At 40.9% G+C, this 25,320-nt stretch overlaps 1 protein-coding gene across 1 annotated transcript in view; it reads right to left on the reverse strand.

Annotated features, from left to right (window-relative positions):
- The window catches only part of LOC145399671 (interleukin-1 receptor-associated kinase 4-like), a 57,180-nt gene that overhangs the window by 26,566 nt on the left and 5,294 nt on the right, over positions 1-25,320 (reverse strand). The window contains exons 2-6 of the mRNA XM_080272213.1: positions 21,011-21,180; positions 16,963-17,563; positions 14,867-14,981; positions 9,252-9,407; positions 2,053-2,208 (exon numbers count right to left, since the gene is read on the reverse strand). Coding sequence (XP_080128339.1) covers positions 2,053-2,208; positions 9,252-9,407; positions 14,867-14,981; positions 16,963-17,563; positions 21,011-21,180 — 1,198 coding nt within the window. The remainder of the gene's footprint in view (positions 1-2,052; positions 2,209-9,251; positions 9,408-14,866; positions 14,982-16,962; positions 17,564-21,010; positions 21,181-25,320) is intronic.

The raw sequence follows: 25,320 nt of genomic DNA on the forward strand, positions 1-25,320 counted from the left end.
ACATGGCAGTGAATGTAGCTTATGCACTGTGTGAGGACAGGAGTGCGAGACAGAAAGACAGGTTTTGGGATGAGCTGGGTGAAGTAGTGGGAGAAATGCCCAAGAGCTATAAAGTGATTGTGATGGGGGATATGTGGGGTGATAGAGTGAGAGATAGTGTGGGGTGAGATAGTGGGTGATGGTGTGGAGTGATAGAGTGAGAGATAGTGTGGGGTGAGAGAGTGGGTGATGGTGTGGAGTGATAGAGTGAGAGATAGTGTGGGGTGAGAGAGTGGGTGATGGTGTGGAGTGATAGAGTGAGAGATAGTGTGGGGTGATGGTGTGGGGTGAGAGAGTGGATGATGGTGTGGGGTGAGAGAGTGGGTGATGGTATGGGGTGATGGACTGGGTGATGGTATGGGATGATAGAGTGAGAGATGGTGTGGGGTGAGAGAGTGGGTGATGGTGTGGAGTGACGATGTGGGATGATGGCAAGGTATGGGTGATGATGTGGTTTGGGATGGCAAGAGTTGGTGATGGTGTGGGTGATAGTGTGGGATGGTGATGTGAAGTGACAGTGTGGGGTGATGGTGTGGGTGACAGTCCTGGGTGATGATGTGGGTGAGAGTGGGGTGACAGTGGTGTGATTGGTGGTTGTCTGGGTGATGGTGTGGGTTGATGGTGTAAGGTCACACAGTGACCACATTGAGAGGTTGATTTGGAAATAAAAAAATGATGATGGCATAGATGGTATTTTATTGAAATGGGTGAGTTACCTCACCAGCAGACAGATGCGGGCTATGATTAGAAACAAGCTTTCAACATACAAGGAAGTGATAAGTGCAGGGTTCCAAAGAGCAGTTTTAGCCCCTATTATATTCCAGGTATATGTAAATGATATGCCCAATGAAGCTCGATCATATAAAAATATGTTTGCTGATGATGGAAAAATAATGAAGAAACTGTAGATGAAAATAGCTGTTGACTGTTGCAGGATTATTTAGATCAGCTACATAAACAGAGTCAGAGTGATACTCCTGAGGGGGATGGGAATGTTGGTGATATGGAAAGCTGGAACTCCTGGTACGTATATAAACCCACACAGACATCATTTACCAGTACACACTGCCAATAAAGTAGGCCCAGTATATCTCACTCTCAACTCACTGCTTTTGGCCTTGAGTTTCTCTCTCTCTCTCTCTTACTTCTCCTTTCCCACTTACCCAATTATTATTCTGAACCCGCAACAGTTTTCAGTACGACTATTCTTCATTGGGCTGCAAAATAATGTCAAGGTAACAACACTCACACAGAATCAGGCTACACAATGAACAAAACCTTGAAAAAATGGCAGAGTAATGTTTCGTCTTCTCATATCTGATGTGCCAATATCAACATGAAAAACCGGTATCAGTTCGGCATAGAAAAAAAGGCAAAAATCGGCAAAATATTGGTTTGCCAAGTCATACTGGTTACAGTACAGTCACAACTTCCTATGGGATGGGGTTACATCAAGTGAAAACCCATCGCATAATGAACTATCATTAAGGTTGACATAACATGGGTTCAATGGAGATATGGAAGGGGGCCCTTGATCACAAAACCTAAAATCTTAAAAAACCTTGCCCATTTAAGCTGCATTTCACACACACCAAGTTATCATTCACTTAAAATTGCACACTGCACTATCTGTTAAGCACCTGCACTGTTATTTCAAAATAGCAATGGTGTATCAACGGTCTTTCATGAACAAAATGGAACAAATGGCAGATGATCAGAGCTTTTAATATAAACACTGGGCCTAATCATCTGATTGGGAGATATCATTCTAGCAAATCCATGATCGTTTCGTCACTGTTATTCCAAAAATACGTCTAACTTTTTGTTCATCGTTATTGTGATTGATCAAACAGCAAACACTCGTATAAGGAGACCTGACTGTAGTGTGCTAGTCTTCCCAATTTACAATGCCCACTGTACAGGAAAGCTGTAAATTTTTGGAATGTCCCTGAACTATCATGAAGACAACCTGTACCAGAAATAACATAAAATACTGTATTACTACTGACTTACTATGCCATAACTAAATGTGTCCATCTTGACGGATATATCCCCTCGGAAAGCCTCAGGAGCCATGTACGCAGATGTACCAAAGACGGTGGTTGTCCGTATCAAGGTCCGGGTATGTGTCCCACCACCACCCAGTCGAACCAACCCAAAGTCACCAACCTTGTAAATACATACACAATAACCTGTCAGAATGATAAATGCTTGGAAATATGTCTTTAATACAATATTACAATACAAGCTGGCCTCAGGGTATTTACCAATATTATATCATAATTAATGCTACTTTTTGCACGGTGGACTTCATACAACTACAAGAAAAATCTGTTCGTTCTTTTCAATGCCACAAAATGAAATTCATGAACACAAATTTATTAGTTAGTGAAAATTATCAGTCAAAAATTCTGCATTAATATTTCAGCCATGAGACCACAGGTACAATGCTGAGCAAGAGACTGAGTAACAGCAGTAATATGATCTATTTACTTACTCAAACATGACACCAGCAATTACCCTTATACTGTACATGATGCACAAGATGTTTCAAAAAGTACTTTTGCTGTAAATCTACTCAGTCAGCAAATCAAATTATAAAATGGTTCAAACTTTTGTCATGAGCATCTCATCATGAAAGTCATCTATTAATTATCTCAGTTTTTAAAGTCTTTTCTTTCCTTGAATTCCATTCCTCCATCCATCGTCCAATCCTACATTGCCCCATGAGGAGCGTAGCAGCCTGGGGCTAGGCAAGTTGGTCCCGACATTTAAGATAAGAGTGAATTTATTTTTAAAATATTTATGACTGTGTCATTTCATTTCTCATCCAGCTAAGTTTTTCCTACCATAACATCCACACAATATTTGTTTAACACTGACTGTGGGACAATGATCATTAACCCATACCCACTGGCTGTTGGCCGGGACCGACGCAAAATAGGTTGAGAGAGCCCACTGAATGTCAGTGAGAACCGCAAACGTATTCCTGCAACAGCTTGATGTGGCCTCCACTTGATCTCGTCACCAAAGGGTAGGGAGAGACTTCCACCACCTCATGCAAGCATATCATAGTCTTCTTTGTGACTTAGCCAGATGCTGAATGATGTTTTCTGAAACTTCTTGTCCAATTCCATTCTCCCCTCACACAGACCTCTTTGCCTCATCCACCCCTGCCGAACCTCTTTCCAAGGATACTACAAAAGGGCTCAGCAATAGTGCCATAAGGCATGCCTTGGATGCCAATGTTTCCAGTTTATCTAGTAGTGGAGAAGTCATCACACTGATAGCAAAGCCAAAGTCTGGGCCACACGCAGACGCATGAAGACATCCTGCTTCGAGCACCAAAAGTTACTCATCTTCTTCACCTCCTTAATCATTGACGTGACCACCTGCAGACCTGGGGATGCTTTCACTTGGAAGAAGAGTGGTGGGTAATGTGGTCTTTAATTTGTTTCCCTAACTGCTATACTTTCCCAGATATCAAAGTTTGAAATAGGGCTATTTTGAGAAATAATGCCGTACTGAGGAGGCAGCCACGCCAAAAAGAATGCTGGCACATAGGGGTTCAACTAACGAAAACATACCATTATCTGATGGGGTTACATTACAGAATGTGGAATGGACAACAATTTGTCAGATGCAGGGATGATTATAACATGAGTTCAATGGGGTTATGTTTGAGGCTTTGGACCCCCCCAAAAAAAAATCCCTATCCTCAGACTGGCTTCTAAAACTCCTATCATGTCTTATTTGACTGCTGTACTTTCCTTCACTGTATCACTGGTGGGGTATGAGAGAAAGTAAAAAGAAAGCTGGAGTATAAGTAAGACAAAACTGTCCCCATACGAGTGTAAAGCTGGTTCTAGTTGCAGCCGTTTTTTTTGCCGATTTCCTGCCAATCATTTCATAGCATATAAATTAGCAGCTGTCACCATGCTGTCATTGTCAACCCTTCACTGCCCCTAGGCCACAGCATTCAGTTTACTGCCGTCTTTCAACGTGAAACCACGTCGGATTCGCGCCTGTCCAATTCCGCCACTTTTTAGCCCCATGCAAAGGGCCCTGTGACCTCTACCTCTATAAAAACTTGTGTGGGAAGGGGTAAAGGACTAAGTGACTCTGCTGTGGAATGTGAACTGGCTAATTTATCAATGATAATGATGGACAGTGACTACGATCTTTCTGGTGACTCTAAAACAGTGCAAGTGGAAATGTAAATAATGTGTAAACAGCAAGTGAAAGCAATGAATGTAAATATAACAGAACAGTGGAAAACAGTTTTATAAGTTACTGCAAGTGACAGTGCATAACATAGTGTAAATAAAATAGAAATGTAAATAATGTAAATAAAAGAGAATGTAAACAGAAATGTAAATAAGTAGTAAAATAAGAATACAAGTATAAATACTAGGAGTAATGAATGTGAAAGTGAAAGTTTCGCTCTAGCATGTATAAATACTGGAAGTAATGAAAGTGAAAGTGACAGCTTCGCTCTCTACGCTAGTTTACAGAATGAGAAAGTGAATGCCTGGAGTGAAAATAAACTACAGTACTAGTACTGAAAGAAACTTATAGATAAATATTGTATATATAAGTGTAATAAGGTACTAGGAATATAAAGTGTGAGTGTGTTTATAAATAATAAATGACAGCTCCGCCTCAAAATACCATCAGGGAATGAGCACGGGAGGAAAGCTCATATGCGCTCATAATTTACATTGCTTTCACAGTAGTTTTTTTTTTTTTTTTTTTTTTTTTTTTTTTTTTGAATATGGATTCCAAACTACTTGAAATTCATAGAATAGTGTTTGTAGTTATAATATCAGGCAGTGGTAACCATATTACAGGGTACTGGGAAGTGTAAAGAGGAGACTTCGTTACCCAACTTCAGAAGTCTCCACAAGTCCTACGGTAGAAGACGAAGGCTCAACAAACATCCCAGAAGAAAGTTGATGGTATGTGCCAAAGGGTTATAAAATTATAATAATCTAGGACTAATAACTGATTTTTGGCAAATATTTTTAAAAAGTTAGTTGGAGCGTGAATATCCCTGCGGAACACGCCTGGCACACTCCCAACAACCTCGCAGTTAAGGGGTTAAAGTATAATAAATATGTATCAGTATACAGAGATGAGTATTATTCTTCATGAAATGAACTTAACAAAACTTAATAAAACCCGTTCTTTCGTTCATTTTTGAAAATATATAGGCCATTAAAAGTAGGAATACACTTTATCTCCAAATCAAATGACTGCACGTACTGTATATTACAATCACAGACAACACAAACAGATTTTCAAAAATCAATTACAAGGAACGTTTACAGCATTTTATTTACCCTAAAAGTACCCCGTACTAGTCAGATTCGTGCCCCATACCTCCAGTATTAAGGTATATTCCCACATTCGATCTAGACTCAGACTGATGTGAGACTACTGTAACTTGCCCCTGATGTCTCATTACCTACAGACAACACATTCACTTCCTCCATCCATCTATCCATCATCCAATCCTACATTGCCCCTTAGGAGCTTAGGAGCCTCACTCATCCCTGTGGTAATACGTGACCAAGAAACCCCAACCACCCCTTGGATATCAACCTTCACCGGCTTAATCCAACTGGAGAGCCGTAATACCCACTAAACCACCAAGTGCCATAATTTGGTAATGTGGTTACCAATCAGCGTAGTCAACAGTTTCCTGGTGTACAGGAAACCATATGGCTTGTCATTCAGTGTAGAGTCACCCACAGGCAGAAGGAAGAGGAAAGAATGAAGGAAAGAAAGACAGAAGAGGGAGTGTAAAGCCACTTGTAGGCAGAAGGATTCACTTCCTAACCTGAAAAAATATCCTTAAACAAACCAAATGAAATACGAAACGAGTCTTTTCTGCTCAGCAAACATGCTCCTGAACACTACTTCAATCCCATCACTAATTATGTAAACTCACTAACATCTGAATACCTCCACAATAATAATAATAATAATAATAAATGTAGCACTTGTATATACACACTAAACAAAAACCATTTCAAAATGTTTTACGACTGTAGTTCAGTATGGCGAGGTTGTTGGGAACAAGGCGTACAACAGTACAGTTGTCTCTACCCTCTCCTCTCAATAACAATAACACTCCCTCACTGACAGTGCCGTTTGCCTTGTAACATCAAAAATTAATGAAGCATTCTTAAATGTTCACAATTTACTAAAAAGTCATTCACCTCAAAACATATCGAATATACTGAAAACATTTAAACATCCATTCTTACGCCTCTGCTATACCTGCTCCAAGGATAGTGCAAGAGAAAAGCAGCCCCATTTTCAAATATCAGAACATAATTCTGCACTGGAAATGCTAAGGTGAATATCAGATAAATGAAATTATAGACAGACAGTTAGATAGATAAATAAATAAAATCACAGATAGACAGGTACCAAGTGGTGGCACAGCAGGGGGGAGGGGGACAATGCCATTCCCCTCCCTTGACTCCAAGGTCGAAACTCCGAAAAGCAACCACCATCATGGGCAACCATCACTGTTTCTGCCCATTTGTGGAAATAACATGGAAATATCAGTGATATTATTTCATACAGTTCTATGTTTCAATGGTGAATTAAGCTTGTATTTGGGCATTATCAATTACATTTACATTCATTACATTATCCTGCTCAGTGATGAACAGAGTGAGTTTAGGAGTGGCTGAGGATGTGTGGATTTAATATCTGCAGTGAAACAGAGAGTGGAAAAGGCTTGTGAGATGGACTACGAGGTGTTCATGGAATTCATGGATCTGGAAAAAGTATAAGACAAAGTAGACGAGAAGGATTGTGGAAGGTTATGTGCAAGGATGGTGTAGATGGTAAGCTGCTAGGTGCCGTCAAGAGTTTTTATGATGGTAGTGAAGCATGTGTAAGGGTAACTGGGCATCAAAGTGAATGGTTGACGAACGGTGTGGGTGTGCGACAATGTTGTGATGTTCTCATTGTTCAATACATATATGGATGGGATGATGAAAGAAGTAAAAATACGAGTAATGGAGAGAGGGATGGCATTGGTACTGAATGATGATGAATGGAATACAGTATCTCAGATCTGCTGTATGCTGATGATGCAGTATTACTGTACTTGCAAATACTGAACAAGAAACTGGTAGACCAGTACAGAGTTTTGCTGATGTCTGTGAGCATCATGCCTTGACAGTAACTGTGGAAAGGGTTGAGTGATGGTTACTGATAGAGATGGTGACTCCCAGTGTGATGTTACAGTGAATGGAGAGAGACTGGAATGGGTGAGAGAGTTCAAATACCTGGGTACAGTGATAGGAAAGAGAGGAAAATGTGCAAAAGAAATGGAAAGTAGAGTGACACAAGGAAAGAAAGTACCTGGTGCAATGAAGGCCTTGATAAGAAACAGATGCTTGAGTGTTGCAGCTGCATGAGGCTTACATGATGGAGTGTTAGTGCCATCTCTAACATATGAATGTGAGACTATGGTGTGGAATGAAAATGAAAAGTCAGGAGTGACAGCTGTGGAGATGGGACTGCTGAGGAATCTACAGGTATGTCGAGTACAGAGAGTGGATAGGATACAAAATAATGTGATTTGTGAAAGATGTGGAATGAGGAAGTCTGTGGACACCAGAAAAGAAGAGGGTGTACTGAGATGGTATGGTCATGTGGAGAGAGTGGATAACAATGGAGTGGTGAAAAAGGTAAATCTGGGCAAATCTGAAGGAAGGAGAAGGCAAGGTAGGCCAAGGAGAAAATGGACAGATACGGTGGATTAGTGTGTGAGGAAAAGAGGTTTGGAAGTCGACGAGGCTAGGGGACTACAAGAGATCAAATTGGCTGGATGAATATTGTGAGGAGAAGCACATGATCAGGCATTTGACATCCCTTTCTAATGTGACAGCATCCGGATTGACTCTATCGGATATGTGTATGTGAAGCTACAGAATGTGGTGAATGTTTTTGGCATATCAGATGGAGCCAGGATTACAGAGACTTGCATGGTGAGTGAATGGCAGCATGGCTCATTGGACTGGGCAAATTTGGGCTGTCTGGACGTTGCTACTCCTCGCCTTGCCCTAGGGTGGGAAAGGAGGTCCAGATGATGATAACAATGATGATAAAGAATGTAAGAACTAATGGTTGCAGGCAGTTCGTGCTTATGTCGACAGCGTGTGTACACAATTTACATACATAAAACCACAGTCACCACACTTACACACCACCAGTACAAGGTAGGCCTCACTCAACTCACTGGCTTCAGCCTTTTTTTTTTCTCTCTCTCTTTCCCCACTCACCCACTTATTACTCTGAACCTTTAACGGTTTTCAGTAAGACTCTTCTTTATTAGGCTACAAAACTGGGTCAAGGTAAACAACACTCTTTTGCACAGAATCTGGCAAACCAACGAACTAAATCTTTCATAAATGGCATTATAATATTCTTCCTTCCATATCCGATATCCTGATATTGAGAGTAAATACTGGAATTGGTTCAGTATCAGAAAAAATGCACATATTAGCAACATATCGATTCGGCAAATTATATCAGGTTATTTAGGTGGACGAACTCCAGGTTGCTGTTGCCTCTCCTGGCACTGAGAGAGCTCTCCCTCCATGCTAAGGGATCCTTGAATGCAGCATGTGTTAAGAGTGATATGCTGTACAGCAGTGAGACCTGAGAAGCAAAGGAGGATATTTGTAGGCTCACACATATAGAGATGACAATGATTGGTTGGATGTGCAGTGTATCTTTGAATGCGAGGTCTGGGGGGACTTGGATTGTGGCTGAAGAGTTGAGAGGAAGGATGACATTTGAATGTACTGGTGTTGTGATATGGAGGGGTAGACTGAGATGGTTCGCGCATGTTGAGAAAACGGAAGACGGCAACTGGGTGCAGAAGGTAAGAGGTGGGCAGGGCAGCGAAAGGTAGGCCAAAAGGCCTGAGAAGAGGCCACAGATTGAGACCTTAGGAATAAGGACTTAATAAGGATGCTGCCAGAGATTGAGCAATGTGGACAGCTGTCATTAGGTAGCCAGGGCTAAAACATACATGTATGTTGGAGCATTTATATGCAAAACAATGTGATACAATAAGCATCCCTGTTATGTAAAAGTAATTATACATAATTAATATGCAAACACACTGATAAATCTAACATAAATATTAGCAAGCCTGTCAAGACAGCCACATGTGGTACCTTTGGTGTGAGATCATGGTCAAGAAGGATGTTTGCACTCTTGATATCCCTATGGACCAGAGGGGTGTCCTGATGGGTGTGGAGGTAAGCAATACCCCGAGCTGCTCCTTCCCCTATTTTTAATCTCGTCTCCCATAACAGTGGTCGGCTTCCGCCCTGAGAATTGTCTTGGAATTACCACATCATTCTGTAATACACTTAGATAAATATGAATACACCACAGCACACAACCTCTAAAACACCAAGTGATATCATCACTATTAGTTTTCAGCGGCATCTCTGCCACAACACACACAGTATAGCACAACCTGAAATATCTATTAAAAAAAAAAAAAAAAAAAAAAAAAAATCGTGATTACCTAAATTTCCTAAGCTCTGAGTTCAGCAAATGTATGAGGTCTGTCCAAAGAGAAACCAAACTTTATTAATACCACATCAAGTAGTGTTGCATGATTGCGACAGGAGTTATGTGTACTGGCAACTTTGATCTTAATCTAACACTAGCCACACCATGCCACGTCACTTAGTCACAGAGATACATGCACCTGAGTGAACGTGTATTTAGTGCACTTAGCAAATTTTCTTCTATCTCTTTTATCACCTGAAATTAGTGACCTTTCAGAGTGGATTTCAACTCTGGGAACGAAAAAAAGTCCACAGGGGCCAAATCTGGTGAGTACGGTTGCTGGGGGATGAAGGTCATTTCATGCTTTACCAAAAAGTCAGGGACAAAAAGTGATACGTGAGCAAGTGCATTGTCATGGTGCAGCATCCAGGTATTGTTTGTCCATGCCTCAGGCCTCTGCCTTCATAATGCCTTGCTCAATCGCTTCAGGACATCCAAGTTAACTCTTTACTGACTTTCTGACCATGTGGAACAAACTCATGATGAAAAACATCCTTCCAAATAAAAAAAGACAGTCAACATCATCTTCACATTTGAGTGACTCTGACATGCTTTTTTCAGTCATGGTGGTGATGTTTCAACCCACTGCGACAACTGCCACTTTGTCTGACATAATAGCCGTTACACTCATGTTTCATCAACTGTCATGACATTTCCAATTTGAAACAGAGTTTCATGCAAACATGTTGCTCTTCAAGATCTTTCAATATTCAACCTGAAACAAATTGCCAAATGCACTAAACACATGTTCACTCAAGCATATGTATCTCAATAAGTAAGTGATGTGGTGTGACGCAGCTAGTGTTTGACCAATGTTCAAAGTCGCTGCTACACAGTACTCCCATCGTGATGACTAAGTGACATGGTGTGGTGCAGCTAATGTTAGACTAAAGCTCAGAGTTGTCACAACACAGCGCTCCTATCACAATCACACTTTGTCAGCAAGTTCATGGGCTATATAAAAAGTTTGGTTTCTTTTTGCACAGACCTCACAATATTCAACAAAGTACAGTCGCACCTCAGTATGCAACAGGGTTACACCAAGTGAATACTCGTCACATAACAATGTACGGTATACAGTGCAGCCTCATTATACAATGCCCTGCTATGTGATAAATCATTACAATGATAATTTAAAAAGTTTTACCCCGTCTTGGTCTATCTATCTATCTATCTATTGCCAGACGCCTTAATCCTGTACGGGGTGGCCCCAAACAAATCGCCTCCACGTCGCCCTGTCCCCCGCCATTTCACTGCCCCACTCCCGACTCACACCCCCCTCTCTCATATACCTCTCCACTCCATCCCTCCCTCTCATCCTCAGCCTCCCCCTCCCCCCCTCCACCTCACTCACATACACTCTCAACATCAGTCTATCACCCTCCATCCTCTCCACATGGCCAAACCACCTCAGTGTGTTCCTCATAACGCTTCCTATCACATCCACATCCACACCACAACGCTCCTTTATAACATCATTTGTCAGCCTGTCTCTCCATGTGACTCCACAGGCTCCCCTTAAATAACTCATTTCCACTGCCCTCACTCTTGACTTGTTAAGCTTCACTTCCATACGTTAGAGTTGGTATCACAATACTTGTACCATCATGTAGTAACTTTTTCACTTCCATGCTCACTTCCCTGTTTCGTATCACTGCTTTCAAGGAACCAGCAACCTTTCTTCCTTGTTGTACCCTTTCATATACTTCACCCCCCAAACTTCTGTCCTTACTCATCACACTCCCCAAATACTTAAACTTACTCACATTTTCCATTTCCTCACCATCCAACCTCACTGTACATTCACTGACTTCACCTCTCTCAAGGACCATCACTTTACTCTACCCTACATTCACCTTTAGATTCTGTTTCTTACACACTCTCCCAAACTCATCCACCAAGCCTTGCAACTCCCTTTCGTCTTCACTTAACAACACCGTATCATCTGCAAACAACAGTAAAGGGAGTTTCCAAACACTACCCTCTCTCACTATGGCCACTCCAACATCCACTGCCCTACTTTGTACCTCTTTTATTACCCCATCCATGTACAGATTGAACAACCATGGACACATGACACATCCCTGTTTCAACCCAACCTGTAATGAGAAAAATTCACTCAGTTCACCATCCACACGCACTGCAGCTTTAGCACCATCATACATACTCTTCACAGCATTCAACAACTTCCCATCTACTCTATATATTCTTAATACTTTCGACAATCCTTGGCTATTCACCCTGTCACATGCATTCTCCAAATCCATGAAGGCCGCATACAACTTCTTTCCATTCTCTAGAAACTTTTCCACTAAAGATCTAAGAATGAATATCTGATCTACACAACCTCTTCCCTTCCTAAAGCCTCCCTGTTCTTCTCCAACTGATTCCTCTGTTACTTCCCTAACTCTGTCAATAAGTATCCTACCATACACTTTTCCTATTATACTAAGAAGACAAATGTCTCGATGATTACCACACACTACTTTTTCCCCTTCTCCTTTGTACAAGGGAATAATTATACCTGACTTCCAATCCTCCGGGACTCTACCTTCCTCCCAGGCCAATTTGCACATCTTCCACATCCATGCTACTACTATCTCTCACCCATGCTTCAGCATTTCACCACACACTCCATCAATTCCTGGGGCTTTCCCCAATTTGACTTTCTTCATTGCTTCCACAACTTCTATCCTACTGATTTCTTCCTGTCTTCTCACCTCCCTCCTTCTTCCAGCCATTCCCCAGCCACTTATACTCGCATTACTTCCATCCTCCACGTTCAACAATTCCTTAAAGTGTTTTCTCCATCTGCTCACTTTTTCTCCCTTCTCCACTAGTAATCTACCATTTTTTTCTTTCACTCCCCTGCTAACTTCACTTCCACCCTGTCTTACTCTTTTCACCTCTTTCCAGAACATTTTCTTACAGTCCCTCCACTTTACACTCAAATTCCTTCCAAATTCCTCATCCACTCTCTTCTTACTCTCTCTTACTAATCTTTTCACCTCTCTCTTTCTTTCTACATATAACTCTCTCTTCCGCCTCTCAACTTCTTCCACGCCCCTATTTCTCATCCATTCATTGTATGCTTTCTTCTTTTGTGCCACAGCCCGTTTCACCTCTTCAGTCCACCACGCTGTTCCTTGCACCCCCTCCGTCTTCTCTTCCTTCCACACACCACATCACATGCTGCACATATTTCTTCTGTAAATATTCTACACACACCTTCCACATCCCCCATCTGCTCCAACTCATATTTGCCCAATCGTTCCTCCACTTCTCTCTTATACTCTGCCTTTTTCTCATCCTCTTGTAACCTTTCCACTCTCCTTGCAACTACTCCTTCCTCTCGTCTTTCCCTTCTTCTATTCTTCCATCTTACTTGAACTTTAACTCTGGCCACCACCAAGTAGTGGTCAGAAAGTCCACTCCCCCAACCTCTATAAACTCTTGCATCCAATATACATCTTCGCATCCTTTCATCCACACACACATAATCAATCATTGCCTTCCTTTCACTCAATTCACCACCCACCCTTCTCATCACTCGCCATGTATACCTGTGGATCATTTTATGCCTGAAGAGGGTATTGGCTATCACCAACCCCCTCCCAGCATAAATGTCCACTAACGCACTCCCATTCTCATCTATCTCAGCAGGCACACCCCACTCACCAACTATTCCATCCACCTTCACATTCCCAACTTTACCATTCATATCACCAATCAAAAACACTCTATCATTCCTTCCAAACTTTTCCATGCACAGTTCTACATTTGTCCAGAACTCTTCTCTCACTCTTCTAGCACGATCTTGCGTTGGCGCATACACACACACAATCGCCCACATTTGTATTCCAACTTTCAACTTTACCCACACAATCCTTGATCCAACTGATCCATACTGTCTTATGCTCCTCTTCCATCTTTTACTCACAACTATACATACTCCTTCCTTTGCCCTCTCATTCTCACCTACTCCTGCACATATACCCCATCCATACTCCCATTCTCTCACACTTTCTCCTCTCCATTTTGTTTCAGTTATTCCGCATACATCCACTTTCGCATCCTCAAGCACCTGGACAATCTCTCTCTCTTTCACCTCATCATTTGCTCCCCTTACATTCCACGTTCCAATTGCAATGTCCTTTGTCTGGTCCTTGGTCGTCAACGTTTGGTCAGTCCTTGTCCGAGGCTTATTGTTTGTTTTTTTAGTTAGTTGTTTTCCGGGGAGGGGCACTAACCCTCCGCCAACCCTTTTAGTTGCCTTTTACGACAAGCAGGGATGTGTGTGTGTCTTTACACACACACACACATACACAAACACACACACACACAAAAGTGGGTGAAGTCATGTCAGGCCAGGTGGCGAGATGTGAGCGGCGAGCTCTAACGGTGTCAGGTCAGCCACTAGCCAATTAGAGTATAGGAAACAAGGCAACGCTGTACGCTGGGAAATCCCCGGTTGGACTCCACCCAAACCTTGGTTTTAGATTGGTGAGACTATAGGGCCCGTGTCTCTGGGTCTGACACCTCTGGCTTTCACATTTACACATTCTGAAATTGCTGACTTAATCCATCCATGCATCATCTGATATTATTTCGTGGAACATGGATACAAAATAATTATTACGGTGTTGGTGCCGATACTACTTCTAAAATGGAATTACAGTAATTACAGAAATATAACACTGGACCTTTACAGGCATCAACTACTAAACAACAAATAATGCTTAACCTGTGGATTGCGCAATTAACTTTTTTTATCCCACCCCATGGTGTGCAAAAAATGTAGGATTTTTTTTTTTAAGTTTTTGTTTTTTATAAACTTGAGGATAAACATCCAGGGCATAAAAAAAAAAAAAAAATCCATCTTTGTGTAGGGCCATGCGTAAGTTTATGTAGGGGAGCAGTGAAAAAAAAAAAAAAAAAAAAGTTTTCATTACAAACTTGAAGATAAACATCCAGGGCATCATCTGGTGAAAAGAAAAAAAATCCCTTCCTCTCTGTCTTTGCGCAGCGCCATGCGTAAGTTTGCATAGGGGTGGAGTAGTCAGAGGTGATGCACGGCCAGCACAGGCAGAGCTGTGGCTCACAACGCGATGCTACCCAGCCTGAGCTGTGGCTCACAATTCACAGGTTAACTATAAAGGTGATAAAATGACTGCGCATTACTGGTGTCAGAACCCAGCAGGTACAGTACCGTGCATGCGAGGCGGTCCTGCAGACTACCATTGGCCATATAGTCATAAATGAGGCACCAGGCAGGTCCATCACAGGAGTACCCAACCAAACTCAACAGATTTTCATGCACACATCTGCAAACAAAATCATTATCATCATCATCATTCCCTGATTTTTTGCATTCCTATGACTCACATGGAGCACAAGTTCAAAGCACAGCTCTTTGGTCATAACATTGGCACAATTAGGCGGAAGAGCATTTCACTTAAATTACGGTACCTCCCCAACTACTGCTACTGAGATAAGAACTTTTTTTGCAACACAGATACTAACTAGCAAGCAAAACAAAAATCATCATCATCATCCAGACCTCTTTTCCCATCCTAGGGCACAGTGAGGAGTAGCAATGTCCAGACAGCCCAAATGTGCCCAATCCAATGGGCCATGCTTCCATTCACTCATCATTCAAGCCCCCGGAATCCTGGCTCAATCAGATATGCCAAAAACATTCACCACGTTTTGTAGCTTCACGTAAATGTATCCTATACAGTCACTCCAGACGCTGCCACGTTAAAAAGGCGTGCCAAATCCCTAACCATGCACTTCTTATCACAACATTCATCCATTTAGCTCGATCCCTTGTCAGTCCCCAAGCCTCACTAACTTCCATACCTCTCTTCCTCACACACTTATCCACCATATCCCTCCACCTTCTTGGCCTATCTTGCCTCCTCCCTCAGACAGTGACCTGTTAATATTGGAGTCCCTTCTGTCATACATAAACAAACCTACTATCTGCAGTAATGAGGTATCTACAGAATTACTGTGTTTTTAATTCTATGCCTTGGACTCCATATTTATTTATTTATTTTTTTTTAACGAAACAGTTTTGCTAACTAGTGTGTCGTCTAATGCATTCATTTTTTGTTTTAACTTTTAGTATTTTTATAGTAGTATTTCTATAAGTTTTTGATACATTACTAAATTCTTGCCACACTTTGTAAGGGCCTGTGATTTTATTTATTTACTCTGTTATAATAGTAATTTTACTTACCAAACCCGACTTCAGATTATTTTTTTTATTATTTGACCTGGAATGATTTTTTAAATTCATTATTTTCATGCATGTTAGTTTCACCATATACATTATTACAGTACCTTGTAAATTCATTAATTTCACGTAGGTTAATTTCACCTAAAAGTATTCATATTGCACTTCTCACCTTAAGGCTTTCATGCATAAATTAATGCAATTTTATTTTATTATTTATGACTAAAATACTGTAAGGAAGAATATTACATGTACAGTCCTTTATTTCTTTTTAAGGTTCTGATGATGGTAAAAGTACTGTACCAAAACGTTACCCAATAAAGATGAAGATGTATATACAAGCCCTGGTGATTCTCTTCCAATTAAGTCTGCACTTTCCATGCAACAAGCCTGTGGCTGATTTCTATATCTATACCTATCTATCTATCTATATGTGTGTGTGTATAAATATATATATATATATATATATATATATATATATATATATATATATATATATATATATATATATATATTATACATACACATATCCTTCTGCCTATGGGTGACTTTACACTCCCTCTTCTGTCTTTCTTTCCTTCTTTCTTTCCACTTCCTTCAGCCTGTGGGTGACTCTGCACTGAGTGACAAGCCAAATGGTTTCCTGTGCACCAGGAAACCATTTACTATGCTGGGTGGTAACCATATAACCAAATTTTAGCACCTGGTGGTATAGTGTGTAATTATTATGCTCCAATCGGATTGAGCCTGTGAAGGTTTATATCCAAAGGATGGTTGGGGTTTATTGCTCACGTAATGCCACTCAGGGATGAGTGAGACTGGTCACTCTCATCTTAAATGTCAGGACCAACTGCCTAGCCCCGGGCTCCTACGCTTCTCATGAGGCAATGTAGGACTGGATGATGGATGGATGGATGGATGGATGGAGATATATATATATATATATGTGTATATATATATATATACTGTATATATACATATAATACACACACACACACACACCTCTATCTTGCTGTCATAAATAGTTTTATAAATCATGCCAAAACTAAGAATACTGTACTTGCCTTGACAGAACTTCAATCTCAGTCTTGAACTGTTCCTCCACCTTAAGTTCCCCAGCATTGAGTTTCTTGATAGCAACCTTCCTCTCCCTGCCACCCTGGATAACCTTGGCCAAGAAGACCACTCCAAATGCACCCTCTCCTAGTTTGTTACCCCCCATATCAACAGGGAAACCACTGAAGTTGTCAGTGATATCCCGCATAATGGAGAACGGGAAGTGTGTGAAACCTGAGGCATCCAGGTTCTCTAGCACTGTAGTATCCATTGTGGCTTGAGGTATATCCTGAGATGAGTGATCAAGGCTTGGAGAAATTACTTCAGGGTCAGGAGGCAACTGGCCAAGGATCATGTTGGTACTCTGCGACACAGATGAACACTGCTGTGCACTGTTTGAACCCAAAATTGCATGATATTGGTTCCAGGATGAGCTAGGAGTGTTTGAGAGGACATTACTGTCAGTGTGAGAGCTGGGGTGGTGCTGCACTAAACCAGCTGTTGGTTGTTCATACACCAGCTGCTGGTGAGACCGGCAGTCCTCCTCCAGGGCACGATTCAGCTGACTCTCAGGGTCATCCTTACTCTCACCTCGTGTCACTGCCTCTCCTGGATGTAAATGAGAAAGTGTCAGCCACTGCTAAAGCAATATATCAGAATTGTGGTGTGCTGGGATAACAAACTGTAACTTCTAGAGAAAACAATTCCTCACCTAAACAATCATGATAGCATGGCCTACTCCTACTGCAACCCCAGGTTCAAATAAGTATGAATCCAGTGGACTGCAGGCTGAATATACCCTTCTGCAGTCCACCATTCTCCTTTGGTGGGATAGATAGGGAACTGAGAGATGTTTGTATGAGCAAGCAGTGGACCCACCTGGTCATATAGGTGACACCATTTGAAAGCATCCCTCTCCAAACCTAAATCTAAACTATATACTATATATTAAAACTAGAAGGGTAATGCTCACCAGTGAGCACACCTCTACAGTGCTCAGCAGTCACATGTGCTGTTGCAAATAGATCCTATACGGAACTTAATAAAAGCCAATATCCATATTCCTCAGGTTGACCTGAACACTCTGCATGCACTTTCATCACCATCATCATTATCATATTCCCTGACACCTTGCTCCTTCAACCCCACAAAAGGGGATGGTAGTGATGGAACCACCTCCATGTTACTTTATTCTTAAATGTGTAATGTTTTTTTTTTTCTCTCTCTCTCAAATACTAATCCACTCTTTTCATCCCCACCACAAACAGCTTCTCTCTTCCAAATACAGTATCCTGTCTCACTTTAGTAAATTTTTCATGGCACTCTATCTCTATTGTATATCCACTCTTCTAAACATGTCTATATCAGTCCAGTGTTTACTATTTCTCTTTATTCATTCAGTGATGCCACACTTCATTCCTGTATCCCTCTCTTTCATCCCAAATTCATCATAAAGTCCCCTACTACATACTGGTAACCCATCATGCTTAGGTCTACACTTATTCTGACAAAACTTAGGTCTACAGCCTGAAGTCTACAAAATTCTTATTATTCACTGCCTGGGATTCATTCCCATAAATGTGTGTCAGAAGTAACTGTGGTACTGCACTCAGTTACTCAAAGATCTTTTCACCTCCAGACCAATCATCCTTTCCTTCAAAATACTGCCAAGCTCACCAACTACTCTTCTGCCCTGAAGTACACTGATTCCTTGGTTATTGTGCATAACTGGCACTGAGCTTAATGCGTGATAACAAAAACACAGAGCCTACAAGATTTATCGTAATTGGTACTGGGCACCCCATTTGTAAACCCAAATTTTCTCTTTTACAACAATTTATACCAGCTAAACTAGGGTAGGTGGGGGCACTCACCATCCACTCACTTGATGTAGTGCCACTCTCGGGTGTCTGCCCTTTTTCTCTCCTCCTTCCTTATTTACTTCCTTCCTCTTCTGTCGTTCTTCACTTCATTCTTTCCTCATCCTTCTGCCTACAGGTGACTTTACACTCCCTCTTCCGCCTTTCTTTCCTTCATTCTTTCCTCTTCCTTCTGCCTATGGGTGACTCTACACTGAATGATAAGCCAAATGGTTTCCTGTACACCAGGAAAACCATTTACTACGCTTTGTGGTAATAATATAACCAAACTATGGTGCCTGGTGGTTTTGTGGGTAATTACAGTGCTCCAGTTGGATTGAGCCAGTGCAGGTTTATATCCAAAGGAAGGTTGAGGTTTATTGCCACTCTAAGATGAGTGAGGCTGGTCACCCTCATCTTAAATGTCAGGACCAACTTGCCTAGCCCCAGGCTCCTACACTCCTCATGGGGCAACATAGGATTGGATGATGGATGGATGGATGGATCTACTGTATCTGTCTATCTATATCTATTGCCAGACACCTTAATCCCAGAAGGCATGGCCAAAAAATATATCATCTCCATGTCGCTCCCCGTCATTTCATTGCCCTGCTCCCAGCTCACACCCCCCTCTCTCATATAACTCTCCACTCCATCCCTCCATTTCATCCTTGGCCTCCCCCTCCCTCTCTCCCCCTCCACCTCACTCACATACACTCTCCTCATCAGTCTCTCACTCTCCATCCTCTCCACATGGCCAAACCACCTCAATGGACATACCTGCCAAATACATACATACATATTGGTTTGGCAGTTATCAGAAACATACATTGGCATGCTTGGGTTAACAGAATGAGATGAAATGCTCATGATAAGGAGGAAACGTTCCACAGGGACCTGAAATGGGCTTGAGGTAAGTGGTTTTGAGGATAGGGGGGGAAGAGTTTGTGGTCACCACAACCTGGGATTAACTCCTCAAGTAGGGCCTCATTTCTGAATCCCTCAGAGCCATCAAAAACCACAAATGCTGATCATCACTGTCAGCAAAAGCCAGCTCAGGTGCAGAATAACAATGTTTTTCATCCAAAAAATGTGTGATAAAGGCAGGAGCGCAGATTTTCATCTTGCAATGCCGATGAAAACGACTGTATCCAACAGTTCGATAACAAAAGGATCACTGTAATCTCTCATATACATCACACTCCATTTTACTAGCAAACCTGAAAATCAACTGACTGTCTTTTCCATAGGCATATTGTTTAAACGTTGCACAACCAGGTGTGGTTTGATTGCCGAGAAATGGCAACTTCAAGCTATAACGTGCAGCCCCAGAACCTTGAAAGAGGGTATTCGCAAGCTGTGATGTGTGAGTAGCATATGTGGGGTGGGAAGTGGGGGGGTTTGCTGGTGGGGAGGAACAGATTTATAACCTTGAAAATCAACTGACTTGGCCTTTACCATACAACAACTATATGTGTGAAGATGCACAACCAAAGGTGGCTCAGTTCCGGAGAAACAATATCCAAACAAGCTGTGAAGCACCAGGGGGTGCCAGAGAGGAGCAAATTTAAAACCCTGAATATCAATAGGCTTAACCTTTACCATACCACACGCCTCATGTGTGTCCGTAATGTACAATGCTGCACACCCAAAGAACCAAGTTACTGAGATGGTATCCACAAACTGACAGAAAACAAAATGAAACAACTGGGCAAACATCTCCAGCCTCACATGACACTCCATGACAATGACTAATTTTTACTTCCTGATTTATTTAGAGTAAAATTGTAGATGCCTGGTGGCCTAGTAGTTGAACACTTAGTTAGATGTAAGTCAAGAGTAAAATACATGTTTACACTAGAATGGTTCAAACCCCCTAGGGGTGTTCTTTACCACGAACTGTAAATGCTGCCTCGGAAGTACTACTTCTCAACAATCCAGACTATGAAAGCCTAGTTTTGGAGTCCCATGAAACTGGCTGTTACTGTTTACTGTAGTTACAACATGACTTCACAAAGTGTTTGACCCATGCTGTAGACCAACAATTCATCAGATTCATGTCTTGATCTTGAATATGAGGTTAAAGCACCAATACATATTATCTCATTATCTAAAATATCTAAAGTAGCTCACGTTACAGTGCTATTGTAGCTATGTGCTATGCTGCACACTTCAATGCAAAACTGCTGTTTCATACCATGCAAGACATTAACTGTAAGGTAGTCCATGGCACGGTATAGCTTGGCTAGTTGAAGGAGAGCTAGTAAATCTGCTACAGTAGGACGTTTGCGCCCACTGGTGCCCCATTCCTCCACAAGTACCTGGAATCCTTCACGGCGGTCACGAGCACACTCCTCTTTTACCAGTCTGTTCCCTCATGCAAAGAACAGTGCAGTATATTCAATAATGTTAATGAAAGGATTCATTTTTTTAATACTCTGACAATTCATATATATTGATATAAGTTCAAATAGTACACAACAGATGTAGCTGTACAACAGTAACAGAAAACCAAGATACCATTAAGTACCTCACTTAACCTTAAGCTACTGTAATGAATGGCTTATACTGTAGGTGGAGGGAAAAAATCCAAACAGATCAGTTACTACTTGGTATAAAAAATTAAAAACAAAATGAACAGCTACTGACAGAGGGAATCAATCAGCTGTCTAATCTTCTTCTTCTACTGTTTAGCTACCGAACTTTTATTTTTACTAACAAAGCATACCCGAAACATATTGTTTTATTTCAGTGAGGAGGATTAACTTACTGAAATGAGGTCCAATGTACTGAGATAAAGGATGCTGTCATCTAACACGAATTATGTACCATGGAGAATGGATTGCATTCAAGTACTTAGGTAATGTGATGAGTAAGGATGAAAGTTTAGAGGATGGAGTGCTTGAAAGGGAGTAGTAGGGAAGAAAGGATGCTGGTTAACTGAAAGTAGTGATAAGGAACAGGGAAGTGGGCAGAGAAGGTGGGACAGGAAGTCACTGCATGACAATTACTGTGATCACAGTTCTTACTTATGGAAGTGAAGCTTGGACTCTGTTGGAAGAACAAGTCAAGAGAGGGAACAGTGGAAATGAGTTATCTGAGAGGGGCACACGGTTACAGGAGAAACAGCCAGACAAATATGAATTACGGAAGCGGTACAGATATGAATGTGATTTAAAGTTAGGAGAGAGACTCTGCAAGACTGTTTGGCCATGTGGAAAGGGTGGAAGATGAGAGACTCACTAGGACAATGTATGTGAGTGAGGTTGAGGAGGAGAGGAAAGTAAAAACATGGATGAAATGGAAGGATGAAGTGGGGAGAGATAATTATGAAAGATGGGGAGTATGAGATGGATGGAGGTTAAGCCAAATGGCTGAGAACAAGCTGATATGGATGCATTTTTGTCTGTGACCACCCATTACATGATTAAGGCATCTGGCTACAGACACATATAGATAATATACCACTAAATTCTGTGTTCACATCTGGCTTCCTTTATATTTTTGAACCAGTACATTCATAACATACACAATACTGTATTATGGTGATATTTTTCAGTGGATGATTGTAAAAGTACACAACAACTCTAAAAACTAAAATTTGGTTGACTGTGATGATCTACACGACCAACATCAGTTAAGAACTTTAAAAAGCTATGGAACCGGAACTGTTAGAGAACAAATGAGTTTGTACACAGTCAGTCTACGTATCTATCTATTTATAGCCAGACAACATAATCCTGGCCATTTGTCTTTGAGTTAGTCCATGGCCTTCTATAATTCAGTTTGGTATGCGATAAATTGTTGGAACGCTGAACTAGAAGATATTATACAGTACTTTGCTTTACAAAAAGGGACTTTCAGAGTGCTGGGTCATTTCGAACTTGGTCCTACACCAGTCTTTTGCTGGTTGCTGTGCTTGTAATAGCTGTGGATTATTTTTACTCGTGTTGAATTGTGAGATACAGTAATGGCATGTGCCGCTGAAATAACTAATATATTACTTTGAAAAATCATAACCAATAGGAATGATCACTTTTATTTTCATAATTTTACAACTTACTGAAGTGTCAGGCCTTCACACCTACTCCTTGCATAAATTCTATTGGGTTTATTGGACACTGTAGCCGGTCTCTTATGTGCATTCAGGGATGCCTGTTATTTATTATTAGCATCAACTTTCGTACTGACAGTCCTCACATTATCTGCAATTTAATATTTTGTAATTTGAGCATTTAACATATCACCAAGAGACTCATACATGCACAGTAAAGGGGCAGTCCTGAATAGGAGAACAGCTCATGCTTGTTTACCAAAGACCAGTGCTTGTTTCGTCCATCCTGTGTTAATGTTTGAGAATGAACAATACTGAATTAAAGGGATTAAATGGGATAACTCAAATTCAAAGGCTGCCAAATTTATTTAAGAACTGCTTATAAGCCTTCTTTATTATCACTATCCTATCCTAATAACATCAACAGATTTAAATCTCTCTCTCTCTCTCTCTAAAGCTTTACCTTTTCTAACAGTTGATGACAAAAGGGTATTGATGGCTTGCACTGGTGTGCCAGAAAGAAAAGTAAAATGCCTAGTTACTTTTATTGCTGCTGTCATAACCCTGTCACCACCCTTTGGTTTGTATTTATGACGAAATTACATTACCTGGCCAAGTTCTGCAAATAGCTGCCACCTTAATGTTTATTTAAAATATGAAAACTGAAGAAACAAAATGTACTGTATGTACATTTTAATATTGACAGTTAGCATCAATTAACATACAAGAGGATATTAATGCGTAATATAGACAGAAATTGTACCACATCTCCAGTGCCACTTAGAATCATGTATGTTTCTTCAGTTTTTGGAAGGGATAGTAAAATGAATTATAAAACATGTACCAAATGATGATCAGGTAAGCCTCTATTTGAGCCTCTGAACGAGAAAGTGATGTTAGAAGCCTAACTTTTTCTGTTCAATGATATAACTAGTTTTATTCTTGCTACCAGGTGATTTTACCATTTAGAACACTCATACTGAAGGAGGTTAATGAAGACTATCATCATACAGTTCAGTCTCCCCTGAGCAGAACAAAATTGTCAGAATAAAGAATCAAACAATTAACGTCCTCAGAGTGAGGGAAATAGTTTAATCAAGCTCATCATACAGCACAAGCTCTAGGCTACTGTACCCTATAATTGTCTTTTTTTTATCTCACTGTATAAATCAAGGTACATCATACAAATCAAACAAATACTGGACTTCAAAACCTTGGTTAATTGCCACAACGGTCCTGTAAATGAACAGTAATCACATCCACCTACACCAAGAGCTAGCGAAAAGTGAGCTACGTTTTATCCCGAGATAGGGACGGTCGTCTTTTGTCTGTGACATATGGAATCAAATGTCATGTGGCCGTATTTGGCAAATATTAAATTTCAGAAAATGATGGCAATGACAAGCTTCAAGAAAGCACTATTCTTACTCAAAAAGGCAATACAAATGTATATATGAAAGCCAATTCCACTAAACTCATTAGTAACATAACAAAATGACTGTGTGTAAGGGACTGCCAGATGGAAGCCCAATGTACACATATGCAAAAAAGCCAAACAAAAGTATCCATTCATGGATGTGATATTTTTTATCAACAAGTATTTTAGTGACTTTACTGGTCTATAGTTTTGCTAACTCTCGTAAGTTTATCCAGACATATACAATAGTCACAGTAGTTATTTTATTTTTCCGATCTAGAACAGAGTTAGGGCTCACCAGCTAGGTAGCAGACGACACCTGAAAGTCCCTCATAACGATGGTGAAATTTGCGGTGTGATGATATACCGACTCAACGGTCACTTACCAAATCAGTTTATTAAACAAGAAATTGTTATCATTTTTATCACCATATACTGTAGGTTCATACACACCTAATTATGGTAACTGAAATCAGACCAAGAAAATTATGCTTAATTTAAGTGTTCATAAAAAAATCAGGATTCAGAACAAAAACATGCTAAAGTTAGCAGGTATTTCCCCTTCAGAGTCCCATCAAGCTTGACAGTTTTCCATTTTGCGGAAATATTGATTTACAGTGCAAATAAAATGTATTTGCATGTTAAATCAATATTTACACAAACTAGAATTCTGTGAAGGCAAGTTGTCAAGCTAAAGGCCAAACACTTTTGCTGCAGTAGGTCTGTAGCAAAAAGTGCACAAGCACTGAAGTGCAGCTACTGCAGTGAGTGGGTTCATAAAGCTTGTGAATATTTGGAAGCAGGCAACTATCCATTTATGAAGAAGAGCCACCAGCTGGACTTTCGCTGGCTGTGTAGCCAATGTGTTGCAACGGCAAACGAGGTCTTGGCTGGTGGAGGAAGTAGTACCAAGAAGGAGTTTGAAGATAAAGTTACTGGGCCAATCTTTCAGGCAATCAGAGACATTTCAAATAGACTGGAGGCACTAGAGACCAAGGTCTCATCACCCATGGCAGTCACGCAAGATCAGGCCAAG

This window comes from Coenobita brevimanus, chromosome 50 (assembly GCF_032717465.1).
Source record: "Coenobita brevimanus isolate Jiangsu-jjx chromosome 50, ASM3271746v2, whole genome shotgun sequence".
Classification (NCBI taxonomy): domain Eukaryota; kingdom Metazoa; phylum Arthropoda; class Malacostraca; order Decapoda; family Coenobitidae; genus Coenobita; species Coenobita brevimanus.